We start from the raw sequence: 13,370 nt of genomic DNA, 5'->3' as shown, positions 1-13,370 counted from the left end.
TAGTCTAATGAACCAAATCGAGAGGCCATTTTGATGGTTCAGGAAACCTTTGCGGGAGTTTTGAGTTGATTAGCTGATTAGCATGTCACCATATCGAAATTTTTTGACTTTTGTTAAATGAGAGAGAAAAAAAATCACCACAATCTACTAAACTACTTCATTCTGTTTGTAGTGATTTATATAATACATCAGTTTCATTATGTGAGTCGAATTACTGAAATAAATGAAGTTTTTCATGATATTCTAATTTATTGAAATGCACACACACACACACACACACACACACACACACACACATATATATATACAGTACAGACCAAAAGTTTGGACACCCCTTCTCATTCAAAGAGTTTTCTTTATTTTCATGACTATGAAAATTGTAGATTCACACTGAAGGCATCAAAACTACGAATTAACACGTGTGGAATTATATACGTACATAACAATAAAGTGTGAGACGACTGAAAATATGTCATATTCTAGGTTCTTCAAAGTAGCTACCTTTTGCTCTGATTACTGCTTTGCACACTCTTGGCATTCTCTTGATGAGCTTCAAGAGGTCGTCACCTGAAATGGTCTTCCAACAGTCTTGAAGGAGTTCCCAGAGATGCTTAGCACTTGTTGGTCCTTTTGCCTTCACTCTGCGGTCCAGCTCACCCCAAACCGTCTCGATCGGGTTCAGGTCCGGTGACTGTGGAGGCCAGGTCATCTGGTGCAGCACCCCATCACTCTCCTTCATGGTCAAATAGCCCTTACACACCCTGGAGGTGTGTTTGGGGTCATTGTCCTGTTGAAAAGGTGGTGTGTCCAAACTTTTGGTCTGTACTGTATATATAAACCAACATGCCAACCCCCTTCCTGCCTGGTCAACAAAAATAACACACACAAAAAAAAACACAGTACAGTTTGATGCATTTCTACCTTCAACATTTGATTATTTGTATATGTGAAATGCGCAAATGGTAACGAACAGAACGGGCGTATCGGGTTCTGCATATATTGCACACTTTCCTCTCGATATCTATATATTTCAATGCAATGTACAGAGTTAAATCGGCTGGATTCCAGCACTTGGGACTGCATGAAGCAATTTTGAGTCTTTAAAAAACAAACACAAACAAACAAAAAAGGGGAAAAAGTATTTATTCCATCATTGAAATTTCTATATATTTTTTAGGTAATTTTTGCTTAAGATTAAACCAGGTGCCTGTAGCTGCTTATGTCGCCACCTATAGGTGGGTAGGACTATGCTAATGCAACACACACATACACACACACACAAACCCACGCAAAGTAATGCAAGCAAAACAGAATACACACATAAAAATGTAGAAACTTGTAGCTGCTGCTAGCTGATGAATGAATACTTGAAAATCCCAAGTTTTTTTTTCCTTCTAGAAGAAAACAGAAGTGCAAATAAAAAAAAAAAAAACACCGAAGATGCTGCTTCACTCTATTAAGCGATGCTTTTTCTAGCATGTTAAGCGCCACCACTTGTTCATGTACTGTAACAGTAGAGGAACACGTTATATACCTGACGTTTACTATAAGAGTAGAGGAATACTGTATGTGTAGTATTTTTTGATACTAGAACACCTTATCGTATTAAACACATTGTAATATGAATGTAAGCTTATGACTAATTTAAAAAAAAACGATTTCTCAGCAACATATGAATGCAATAGTCTGACATTAAGCATACGTTAATCAGCATGAAATCAGCACAGGCTTATTAACTAACAAATACCGTGCTGTAACATGTATACATGTAAAAGCATTTTGTATTTTTTGACTGATGTTCCTGGAATGATTTGGCTGCAATGATGATACTTTAGTGATTTATTTTTTTTTATCATCATTATCTATTTAGAACAAAATTAACATGCTCGTTGGACGATCCGACATTAAAATAAAATAACTTTTTAACGCTGTGAGCTCTCGGACACGTGATGTGATTTTTAGCGTGTCATTTTAAATCCCTGATTAAAACCAAACCCTGACGTGATACTCAAACCTGCGATGGTGGCGTTCTGGAGGAGATGCATTTCCCGCTGCGCTAGTCTTGTGAGATTTGACCGTCTAACCGGTTTGCATTAAAACTACACTGAGCGATCATGTGCAATCCACATTATTCAAACTAAATCATTAGAAACGTGTTTAAATTACGTTTATTCTTTTAATTATTCTTTTCTCAAATCTGACCGAACACATTTCTTTTTATTTCACATTTTAGTCTTCTGACTTCAAATATGACCTTTATTTTATTAAAAAAATAATATACTTTATATTTCAGATTATAAAAAAGTTTAGTACGGTATTCACTTCGGTAGTGCTAATGTTTAGCAGAATGTGTGGTAACTTTTACTATTAACACTTATCTACATGCTAATGCTAGCTCATTCAAAGATGGACAGAAAATTACGGCTGCTTTATAAATCTTATTAACCATCAGACGGACAACGTTTTCTTAGTTCTGAGTTTTGCCACAAGACTTAAATTCTTACTTCTGAACTAATTTGTATTGCTAACATTTGCTAATTAGCCTGTCTGTTTTTGATTTGATTATTCCCTAGATACAGTATGACTTATATTGTTAAAACCTAGCTGATGCAAAGTGGAAGAGAGAAAAAAATGATCCAGTGTCTGAAATACTAGTAAATTCCAAGCAGAAAGTGTTACAGTATATAAAGAATTAAAAGAATGTAGTTTAAATGGAAGTAATAACGTGTTCTCAGCTCCGCTTGTTGACTCATTGCTCAGTCCTTTTTGATCCTGGTGACTTCCATTACGTAGACGTTGGGATTTTAAACTAAAACACTGTGGCTGATGGAAACCTAAAGTCATTGTACAGGAACAGAACTGAGCGGGTTTTACTTTTGCCTCCTCAACAAGATCGAGGTTTCGGGATTCTTCTCAAGGAAACGCTAGATGAAATGGAACGCTAAGGTCGTGTCCACACTAATCCGAATATATTTGAAAACGGAGTTTACGTCTAAAAATGCTTCGCGTCCACATTATCGTTTACAAATGTTCTCCAAAAATTGTTCATCCACACTGAAATGTACTAAAACGCTCCCTACTGCGCACGAGTAAAGCTTCGACCCGCGTCATTTCCGCTAGGCGTTTATTTACTTTCGTCTGCATCACATGACCAAAAATGCATCATAGTATCCAAAAGCCTCCGTCTTCACAGTCCACACTAAGACGCGAAGACGCTTTGGAGAGCGTCTTCCAATAGCTACGTTTTCGTTGACTTAAAACGCTGTCTGAGTGTGTGGATGAAAGGCCAAAAATATAGAGAGAAAAATATACGTTTTCAAACGAAAATGTATTATTGTGGACAAGGCCTAAGATGTTTCATGAAAATGTAAATGAAAAGTTTGTCATTGTAAATTGTGTAAAGACATAAATGCTGGTTTGAAACCAAGGTTAACGTGGCTTCGTAGCTTATACTTCTAATTGTGACAGGGTTACAATAAGATCAAAGATTCTATTACGGTTCATTTGACATATTCCAGAAAAATTTGACCTGTTATCGTGATCTATAAAGTTTTGAGCAGTGACCGCATTATAACCTCATTCACATTGCCTTACATGAGTGATTATATGGAACTTAAGTCTTAACTTAGACTGGTTTCTGTACGAGTTTGTGGTAAAGAATGAACATCTATTTAAATAAATAAATAAATAAATAAATAAATAAATAAAAAACACAACACAAACGATTTCTTCTTATAAGATTCAAATACAAGATTATTAATCCTATTTTCTGGCATAATTTATTTATTTTAAGATTAAAATTTTCCAGATCGTTTTACTTCTTTGTAGAAATCGTGATGCAAAATGATCTGACAACCGAACAAGGAAATATTAACGCTTATAAATCTTCAACTGCCTAGAAATTAGTTTAACAGTCTTGCATTCGCTATATTGTATTGCAGTGTAATGAATGGACAAATATATTACTGTGATAATTCAGCAATAAGCAATAAACCGCACCGTAGCTACGAACCAAATGAAAGGAAGTTAGACTCGATGGCGGATTTGGGAAGAAAGTGCGAAACATCAGTAAACATGAAAATAAAAAAAAAACCTCTTATAAGTTCGATCGTGAGTTTTTACTTCTACTACAATCGTTACATGAACGGAAAGCGAGACGTAAAGACATAAAACCTTGAAGCTAATTTCCTCTATATAAACATGTGTTATTATTTTTTATCTTTACTTACGATTGCTGATTTGTTGTTTAAAATGTCTGAGTTGCTGGATGATGTGTCACTAATTGCTGCATTAAATGATCATTGCTGTAAATCCTCTGAATGTCTGGTTATTGGGATTTAAAGGGAAATTTACAGTTTCTTTTTGTTTTGTTTTTCTGCAAATGATACATTCCTGGGGACACGGTGGCTTAGTGATTAGCACGTTCGCCTCACACCTCCAGGGTTGGGGTTTCGATTCCTGCCTCCACCTTGTGTGTGTGGAGTTTGCATGTTCTCCCCGTGCCTCGGGGGTTTCCTCTGGGTACTCTGGTTTCCTCCCCCGGTCCAAAGACGATGAACAGTGCTCCACCTTACACCGCTGCTTCAACCCATTTAACCCATTAATGACTTTTAAGCTGGTTTTAAAACGTATTCTTCCAGAATCACACAAGAAAAAATAGATATAATGTCAATTTAATTCTTAAATCTCTTTATTGAAATATTTATTTATAAGTTTTCAGTGTGATGGTGATAAAAGAAAAGGCATGGTACAATTATGAGCTCTATATATTTTTAACACACACCACTGATCCAAACACTAAAATAAATTAAAAAACACCCCAAAGGCCCGATATTTTTTTAAAAATTTATATCATCCACCACAATACACCAATAAGCATGAGCATGTTTCTATTATGCTAACCGTTATCCAGATATCCAGCTAAACATTGTGTGTCCCATCTTCCTGGACCAATGCAGGCTTCCATTGCATCAAGTTCTTAAGGGTATTGCTGTAAAAAAGGAAAAGGAAAAGTGTGCCATAGCACATAATGAGACACGACAAGACCGAGTACATGTAATAAACTTAAAGTCAATCTTTTTGCCCACACACACCTCCATGGTGCTGTAAATCCAGTTCAGTAGCTGTCTGACATCAGTGTAAACTCCAGGCAGACCTTTACGGGCACAGCCGCTTCCCCAGCTCACTACGCCAACCAAGTGCCACCGGGATGACAGGAAAACCAGCGGACCCCCACTATCCCCCTGCACAGAGAGCCATTAAACCATTAGTGTAAAGCATCCGGCTCTATACAAGTTCCTCTTAACGATCAGTTGCCATAAAAAAAAATGACAACACATTTAAAGATTATTCAGTAAAAGATGATCGTTTGACCAGTGGTAAGGGAGAATGAAGAAGTGATCACCTGACAGGAATCTACTCCTCCTTTCAGAAAGCCGGCGCACAGCATCCTGGGAGTGACGGCAGAGCCGTAGATGGATGCACTGGAACATACCGACGTGTCGATCAGAGGAACCGTGGCCTTCTGCAGAACATCTGACAGCTGGCCTGAGAGTGTACAGTGTGGGAGGACGTCATCACTTTTCCATCGTCGTATTAACGACTTACCTCCCTTCCTTGCGGTATGCCCCGCCCACTTAACGTACGCCTCACTTACCGTCTTCATGTAGTACGCCCCATCCCGTCACAAAAAGGTCGTCCCCCACCATGATTGACAGCTGGTATGGGGGCAGGCAGACTGGATGGATAGAGGCTGCAGGAAGAAATGGAAAGTTGTTTTCAGGAGGTGCCAAAAGACAAAACAAACAACGGGCTAGTTAATGAAGTCCAGCAATAGATAGATAAAAGTGATGGAAGCCACACCTCCAGGAAGAACATCGTAGGTGAGTCGAACCATGGCGATGTCATAATCATGGGTCACGTTGTTGTAGGCTTGGTTTAGCACGATGTTCTCCACTGACACAGCCCCAGATGAGGTTATATAGGTTTGGCCTAAAACCACAGTCCACTGGCTCAGTTCTTTGGTTCTTCTGAAAAATATTAGAGAGAAGATTGTAACAAAAGACCTGAGAGTCCATGTACAGTGGGAATAAAAAAAAAAAGAATCTCCACTTTGAGTCATCGTAGATTTCATGTACAACAATGTGTGTGTGTGTGTGAATATGACACGTACCCAGTGAAGCAGTGGGCAGCACTGATTAGCCATCGTGTCGAGATCAGCGATCCTCCACACACATGCTGTGTGTCCCAGTGCAAACTGACCTGCCATGGCCACGATTCTATGGTCGTGTCTGTACCACCAACGATCCGGTCTTCACCAACCACCTCACCACAGTCTACACACACACACACACACACACACACACACACACACACACACACTCTCAGTCACAAAAAGCCTACAAGCACCGATCAGGCAAGTTGCTAATCACCAATTACATAAATTTAATTAATTACACAAACACACACACACCTGAGCAAGACAATGATATGACCGAGCCGGAGTTGCACTCATCTCTAAAAGAACACACCACGTTAACACAAGTAAAAAGATTCGGCATCAACATAACGAACGTCGATATTTGAAGCAGGAGGTAAACTTTGTTTTACTTCATAGTGAGTACACTTTGAATGCTTGCACTCGCATCTTGGCCCTCGTCGTTCACCACACCGAACGCAGTCTGTAGGTCGTGATGTAGACTCTTCACGGGCACTTGTATACTCCGTGGTCTACTACAACAAAAACAGGATGGGATCCAAATATACATTTGTGCTCCTAAAGTCCAACAAAAGGTCAGTATAACCCACCAGAAATGAAGTCATGATGTATTGTTTACTGCCTTGTCTAAATAATAAAAAACAACAACAACTGGGTAAAGATACAAATTACACAATGATGATACTCAGCTGAGCTTCATCTATCATCCAGCTGGAGGTAGATGGATGGATTTTGTGCCTAGAGTGAGGATTTGACACATCTGAGTCATTAATAGCGGTCACTCATTGTCACTTACAGTAGAGGAGAAGAGGTTTGTTGTCCTCTTTCCTTTTTGTGTGTGTTTACAAGCCTGACCTAAGTGTGTGTTTGCTTGTGTGCTTACTGTGTGTAACCCAGTTGCTGGCAGGCTAATCGAGTGTGTTGCGTCCTCCAGTTGTCTGCACACACAGTGCTCCAGGTTTCGTTGTTCACAAAAACCTGCAAAATCAAACTCTCGCCCATCAACCTCACTGCGCACACACACACACACACACACACACACACACACACACACACACACACACATATATAAGCAAACAACAACAACAACACACCTGGAAACACACACACACCTACAGACCTGGATATATGGTGTTGATCCTCAGGCTGGACACACAGTTCAGCTCGTCCTCTCCAGCATCACAGTCCATCTTCCCATCACAGGCGTTTTCAATGGGAACAAACGCCAGCGACCGAGCGCAGAAGTAAAACGTCGAGTTTACGTATCTGACGACTCAGAGAGAAAGAGACGAACAAACGTCGGTGTCTTACATTTTCTCTTCGACTCCGAACGTACAAACTTGAACACTTTTCTGCAATGCAATGCCTTAAGTAAGGAAGTAAACATGTTAGGGGCATTTCGCTTTGGGAAACCAATCAGTGACTTAAGTTGTGTTCATTTAAGGTTGTTTTCCAATCCAAAGTGTACACACACACACACACACACACACAGTAAACACACACACAAACCATGAACAGAACCATTTATGCTGCGGCGCCCGGGGAGCAGTTGGGTGGGATTCAGTGCCTCGCTCAAGGGCACCTCAGTCGTGGCCGACCCGAGACTCGAACCCACCCTATGACTGCCCCCGTAATACACACCTGTATTTACAAGTTATTCCAAATTCAATTTGTGTCACAGTACATCATCATGATTGCCTGACCACTAAGGTAAAAAGAATAAAACTAAGACTAAGCCAAAAATCTGAACATATAGGGGGGCGCGCGCGCACACACACACACACACACACACACACACACACACACACACACACACACACACACACACAGGTTTTTCTTCCTGGAACACAATAAATAAATAAAGCACTGAATACATAAAAATTTAAAACCACCCCTATGGGTAAAAGATAAAATGTTCATATTGGATTTTGTGTGAAGATTCTTACTGTAGTGTATTCCTAGTGCCAGGATCACTGAGATCAGCAGCACACAGCAGATGATGATCAGTGCCAACCTCATCCTCTTCTTGTTCTCAGTCTGTAACTTTGATAACCTTCTTGAATGCACAGGCATGACCTCTGTGTGTATGTTGCATTAAAAATTTATTTATTTTTTTCTGTGTATAGGTGTGTGTCAGGTAGAACATGCACACCAAAGCATATCTTCCTGAAAGACATAACTGACCAATGGGAATGCAGGGATTTCCTATGACATCACATATCTGCAGGTGTCCTGAATGAGTCCTGATGACCTGAAGCTGGTTAATTACAGCATTTCACAAGGGGTGTGTGTGTGTGTGTGTGTGTGTGTGTGTGTGTGTGTGTGTGTGTGTGTGTGTATTAAATTCTTTTATCTTTAATTCTGATATTAAAGACAAATAATCAGCTCTACTTTTCTGCCCTTTAGTTACAGTTAATGATGCGAAACAACAGACTTTCACGTCACGTGTCACAACACTTTCTGACATTAGAGCAAGTTTTTGCAGTAAAATCGCACACACTCTAAGACACCAGCAGATGGCAGCACAATTAAGTTCTGGGTCTGGGTTTGTGTGCGCTTTCTGACTTTATTTTGTCATAAAGACACATAAAGACACACACGGGGCTGAAAATGATGAACGTTTCCTTTTTGAGGTTGAAAAGAAAAAAGTGATTATCTAATAAGTCTGTTGTAAGGAAGGAAGACATCACTTCATCTCTGACTCCTTCCGTCACAAGGTAAGAGAAAAGTGACAGTAAACAGAAAGTGTTACTGTGCTGCTACAGAGGTTTAGCTGAGGAAGAGACAGCGGCCCCTATGGCAGCAGCTGATGAGGGCAGCATCTGATCTTTAAGAGAGATATCAGAACTGGTCTAACCTCAGAGACAGAAAGCCTCCTGTAGCTCCATGTGACAGTGTGTGTGTGTGTGTGTGTGTGTGTGTGTGTGTGTGTGTGTGTGTGTGTGTGTGTGTGTGTGTCACGTGTACAGTATGTTCTCTTTCCTCCCACCTTCTCTCTCTCTCTCTCTCTTTAAATAATAAAAGTCATCCATGTAGCATTCTGAGCTTCTGTCAGTCTGTGAATTCTGCATTCTGATTGGTCTGATCAAATTATATTAACGTTGATTAATATTCTGTTCAGGGGGGGCACGATGGCTTAGTGGTTAGCACGTTCACCTCACACCTCCAGGGTCGGGGGTTCGATTCCCACCTCCGCTTTGTGTGTGTGGAGTTTGCATGTTCTCCCCGTGCCTCGGGGGTTTCCTCCGGGTACTCCGGTTTCCTCCCCCGGTCCAAAAACATGCATGGTAGGTTGATTGGCATCTCTGGAAAATTGTCCGTAGTGTGTGTGTGTGTGTGAGTGAATGAGAGTGTGTGTGTGTGTGCCCTGTGATGGGTTGGCACTCCGTCCAGGGTGTATCCTGCCTCGATGCCCGATGACGCCTGAGATAGGCACAGGCTCCCCGTGACCCGAGAAGTTCGGATACGCGGTAGAAAATGAATGAATGAATGTATAAATAATATTCTGTTCTGATTCGTTGTTGTTTCCATAGTAACGGCTCATTGAAGTAGGAGTCTCCAGTGACGGCGCTTTTGTAGAAGTCTGAGGTTAATTTTTCCGAGTGCTGACGGAGTGCTTGATTAGAGCTGTTGGTCGTTCAGCAACATTAAATGTAGCTAGAAACAGATAAAAAAAAGCACCTGTAATTGTTAGCAAGTTGCTGGAGTGTACAACAGAATGTGATGCACTGATGATGTACCTGTAACAGCACCACACACACTGGGTGTGGTTTTTAATGCAGCTTAAATAACCTGCCAATTTTTACAGAGTCGAAAACATAACCAGCGATATAAATAATAAATATTCAGACGCTAGACAAAATCATTGTTTTTCTGTGATGGTAGAAACGGGTGACTTCTGGTCAGAGCCTTGTGTTTTTAGACCCGCCTTGTCATTATTTATTTATTTATTTATTTTTCAGATTAACATAAACTTTGTGATGATGCGTCTCTTGTCCAACCAGTCCAACGAGACGGCGGGACAATGACAAAAGGAGAAAAGGAGGATAATTAAGGAAGTATCGGATGAGTTGTAATGATGATGGTTGACCCTGTGAGGTAAACGATAGAGCAGAGAGAGAGAGAAAGAGAGAGGGAGAGAGAGATTCATTTTAGTTTATTCAACTTATTTCAGATTTGGTTTCTTTCCATATTTTTCCACATGCTGATGGAGAACACAGGGGCCAACATACAGACTGAGGTATGTAGCATTAAAAAATGTACATTATTATTATTATTATTATTAGTAGTAGTAGTAGTAGTAGTAGTAGTAGTAGTAGTAGTAATAATAAGTTTTTTATTATTATTAACATTATTATTATTATTATTGTTGTTGTTGTTGTTGTTGTTGTTCAGTATGTTGTATGTCTAAAAAGAAACTGTTAGAATTTGGTAACAAGGCTTGGCGTTTTTAGACAACTCACTTGAATACACAATAGAATTGAATAAAATATTTCCACACTGCAGTTTTTGTACAATAATTTTATTTTTCTTTTCTCAGAAAGTATCAAACTTTGTATCAAAAGTAAAAAGTAAAAGTATCAAAATTTTTTTAAATTCAGTATCCAGTAACCAAGACGTCAGTGTGTATAAAGCCATGTACTGATATGTATATGAGCTTCTTAGGCTGTATTTGTAGTGGTGTAATTCAACACGACCCTCAGGCAGAGGCTGAAGTTATGTTCGATGTTATGTTGTGATGCTGGTACAGCTTTGTCCAAATGGAAAAAAAAAAAAGAAAAGAACATGGAAACAAAAGCTACTTACAATACTCGAGAGAGAGAGAGAGAGAGAGAGAGAGAGAGAGAGAGAGAGAGAGAGAGAGAGAGAGAGAGAGAGAGAGAGAGAGAGAGAGAGAGAGAGATTATGACTGGTGGTGTTTATTGTAAGAGTTTGTTGCCTTTTTGGACTCCTTTAACATTTGTCATGTTTATTTCATGTTTGTGTATCATGTTTGATTAGTGTCATGATTGAGGACAATGTCCCGTCCAGAGACAAACTGTTTCGTGTTGAAGTTTTGTTCAATCCGACCATCGAAAATACCCTCTGTAATGATTGTTTTTTTTCCCGTTGGTTGTTGCATTAAATCTTGCTATTTTCTGATTGGCTATTGTGTAGCTTCTTTTTTTTTTGATTGGCTAATAAGTGTCAGGCTCGACTAAGAACTGTGACGCGCTTGATTCCTGCCCGGTTCCATAGAGACAGCGGTGCGGACTGATACATTTTGGGTGCTGAGGCTTATTAAATATATGATAAATAGTTAAAAAGTTTTTCTGCCTGAGAAATACAATGTGTGAAGGGAGAGCGTGAGAAAAGACCGACATGAGGGACGTCACTCTCAATGCGTGACACTCGACAGCCCTGATAATGTTAAAAACTAGCAGGATTCAAGTGTGTGTTAGTTAACTCCTGTTAGCTTAGCAGCTTGTGGATGTAAGTGACAGCTAGTCAAACGATGGGTGTTTACCTCGATTTTTTTTTGTATGTCGATTGTTTTTAACCGTATAGAATTACATGTTTTTGTAGAAGCCTGGACGCTCTCTGGTGTGTAAAGTTGTGTTCTACACATGTTAGCCACTAGCTCGATCCCAGTGGAGTTATAACCGCTCAATTCAGGAGTCACTGACTCATTTGAAAAGGCTGTGAGGCTTGACATTGACTCAAGTTCGATTCGAAGCCTGTTCTAATGACACTAGTTTTGTTGATAGTAATCACACCGGGGTGTGCATGTGTGAGCAAAAAACCCTCGGTCATATCTTATACATCGTCACTGTAAACATACACACACATTACCACAAGTGTGATACAGTGTAATACAGGTTTGTTTATTTCCACATCAACGTTGGACAATGTAACCTCACACACACACACACACACACACACACACTGTACATATATGAATGCCATTAGTGATATCAGATCTTCTCTTATGGCTGGAGCTGATTGACTAAAGGAAAATAATCAACATCCTGGTGGTGGAGTTTTAAAACGAAGTGATTATTAAACATAATAAAAATACTTCTAATGTCAGGGATTGTCTGAAACTAGTTACCTTACAGTATAGCAGCTAGAAACACACTTCTCTCTCTCCCGAACATACAAATGAACAAAAAAACGAAGGTTACCGAGTGCTGATACTGGAGACTCGTTCCTACTCTTATACTGTATAGCCTAAATAACCTCTTAGCAACATGCTTTTTATCTTGTTATCTGGATTGTCTGCAATACAAGATTTTTTGTTCATGAATGCACAAAACATATCTTGAAGTCCAGACCCTGAAGGTTATAAGCAGCTCTGCAGCTCACGTACTGGAGTTCTTTAACAAAGTTTAATAAAAATAGTATCAATATAAATGTTTGCCATGTAAAATGTAAAGGATTCTTCCAACGAATAAAGATTGTATCGGTCTGAAATACTCCTACTAGATCACCTGGAGCAATGAGAGACAAACTGTATTATGTAAAGATATGTTTGTTTATTTCCCCAGCATGGTGGGAATCCCCCACCGTACTACTTGGTGATAAAGCCCACTGAGCCCCCTCCTCCATATACAAGGGTCCAGTCATTACCGGAAGCCCCTCCGGTTATCCCGTACTACACCAGCCACCCTCTACCTCAAGAACTTCCTCCTCATGTTCCTCAGCGTGTCATCACTAGTCAGCTACAAGATCCACCAGGTTGTACACACTGTCACAGTGAACAGAAAAACTAAGCATTATGAATTGTCATATGGATTGAATAGATGGATGGATGGATGGATGGATGGATGGATGGATGGATGGATATTAATAGGTGGTTGGATTGAGTGGGAATCCATATAAATTAATGAATGTATGGGTTGATGGCTGGATGGTTGCACTGATGGATGGATGGCTGAATTGATAGATGGCTATAGGGGTGGATGGATGGGTTGATGGATGGATGGATGGTTAAATATCCAAGTAATGGAAAGATTCCCCAATCTTACTTAATATCCCTAAGTAATAAACATTCACTCATTCATTCATTCATTTTCTACCGATTATCCGAACTTCTCGGGTCACGGGGAGCCTGTGCCTATCTCAGGCGTCATCGGGCATCGAGGCAGGATACACCCTGGCCAGAGTGCCAACC

General features: G+C 39.9%; 2 protein-coding genes across 6 annotated transcripts in view; one reads left to right on the top strand and one right to left on the bottom strand.

Annotated features, from left to right (window-relative positions):
* Positions 1 to 4,668: 4,668 nt before the first annotated feature.
* On the bottom strand, positions 4,669 to 8,412 carry tmprss4b (transmembrane serine protease 4b). 4 transcript variants are annotated; one of them, XM_047809621.1, is made up of 12 exons: positions 8,164 to 8,412; positions 7,338 to 7,490; positions 7,101 to 7,227; positions 6,890 to 6,955; positions 6,610 to 6,729; positions 6,473 to 6,516; positions 6,173 to 6,335; positions 5,863 to 6,029; positions 5,657 to 5,752; positions 5,405 to 5,547; positions 5,094 to 5,243; positions 4,669 to 4,990 (listed from the first exon to the last, which is right to left on the bottom strand). In XM_047809621.1, the coding sequence occupies exons 1-12, from the start codon at positions 8,288 to 8,290 to the stop codon at positions 4,979 to 4,981; spliced, it is 1,368 nt and encodes a 455-aa protein (XP_047665577.1). In that variant the 5' UTR covers positions 8,291 to 8,412; the 3' UTR covers positions 4,669 to 4,978. The 4 variants fall into 4 exon arrangements, with proteins under 4 accessions (XP_047665577.1, XP_047665578.1, XP_027033823.2 ...); XM_047809622.1 differs by having other exon boundaries at positions 6,908 to 6,955; XM_027178022.2 differs by lacking the exon at positions 6,890 to 6,955.
* A 133-nt stretch (positions 8,413 to 8,545) lies between these two features.
* tmprss13b (transmembrane serine protease 13b) overlaps positions 8,546 to 13,370 on the top strand; it is an 11,356-nt gene continuing 6,531 nt past the window's right edge. The window contains exons 1-5 of one of the 2 annotated variants that reach the window (XM_047809620.1): positions 8,546 to 8,934; positions 9,751 to 9,805; positions 10,180 to 10,315; positions 10,392 to 10,457; positions 12,745 to 12,934. In XM_047809620.1, the coding sequence (XP_047665576.1) occupies positions 10,419 to 10,457; positions 12,745 to 12,934 (229 nt within the window). In that variant the 5' untranslated portion in view covers positions 8,546 to 8,934; positions 9,751 to 9,805; positions 10,180 to 10,315; positions 10,392 to 10,418. Of the gene's footprint in view, positions 8,935 to 9,750; positions 9,806 to 10,179; positions 10,458 to 12,744; positions 12,935 to 13,370 lie in introns of both variants that reach the window. The other variant, XM_027178019.2, reaches the window with a different exon arrangement.

Source organism: Tachysurus fulvidraco, chromosome 26 (genome assembly GCF_022655615.1).
Source record: "Tachysurus fulvidraco isolate hzauxx_2018 chromosome 26, HZAU_PFXX_2.0, whole genome shotgun sequence".
Lineage (NCBI taxonomy): Eukaryota > Metazoa > Chordata > Actinopteri > Siluriformes > Bagridae > Tachysurus > Tachysurus fulvidraco.
The sequence above is the reverse complement of the archived record's forward strand: the minus strand, read 5'-3'. Positions and strand labels throughout refer to the sequence as shown.

Bases quoted from the DNA above. Each gene is read 5' to 3' on its own strand.
- tmprss4b (XM_047809621.1), bottom strand. From the start codon at position 8,290: ATGCCTGTGCATTCAAGAAGGTTATCAAAGTTACAGACTGAGAACAAG. The intron at 7,228-7,337 runs GTCTGTAGGTGT...GTGTGTGCGCAG, and splicing joins GATCAACACCATATATCCAG to TGAGGTTGATGGGCGAGAGT. The intron at 5,244-5,404 runs GTGATCACTTCT...CTCTCTGTGCAG, and splicing joins GAGGAGTAGATTCCTGTCAG to GGGGATAGTGGGGGTCCGCT.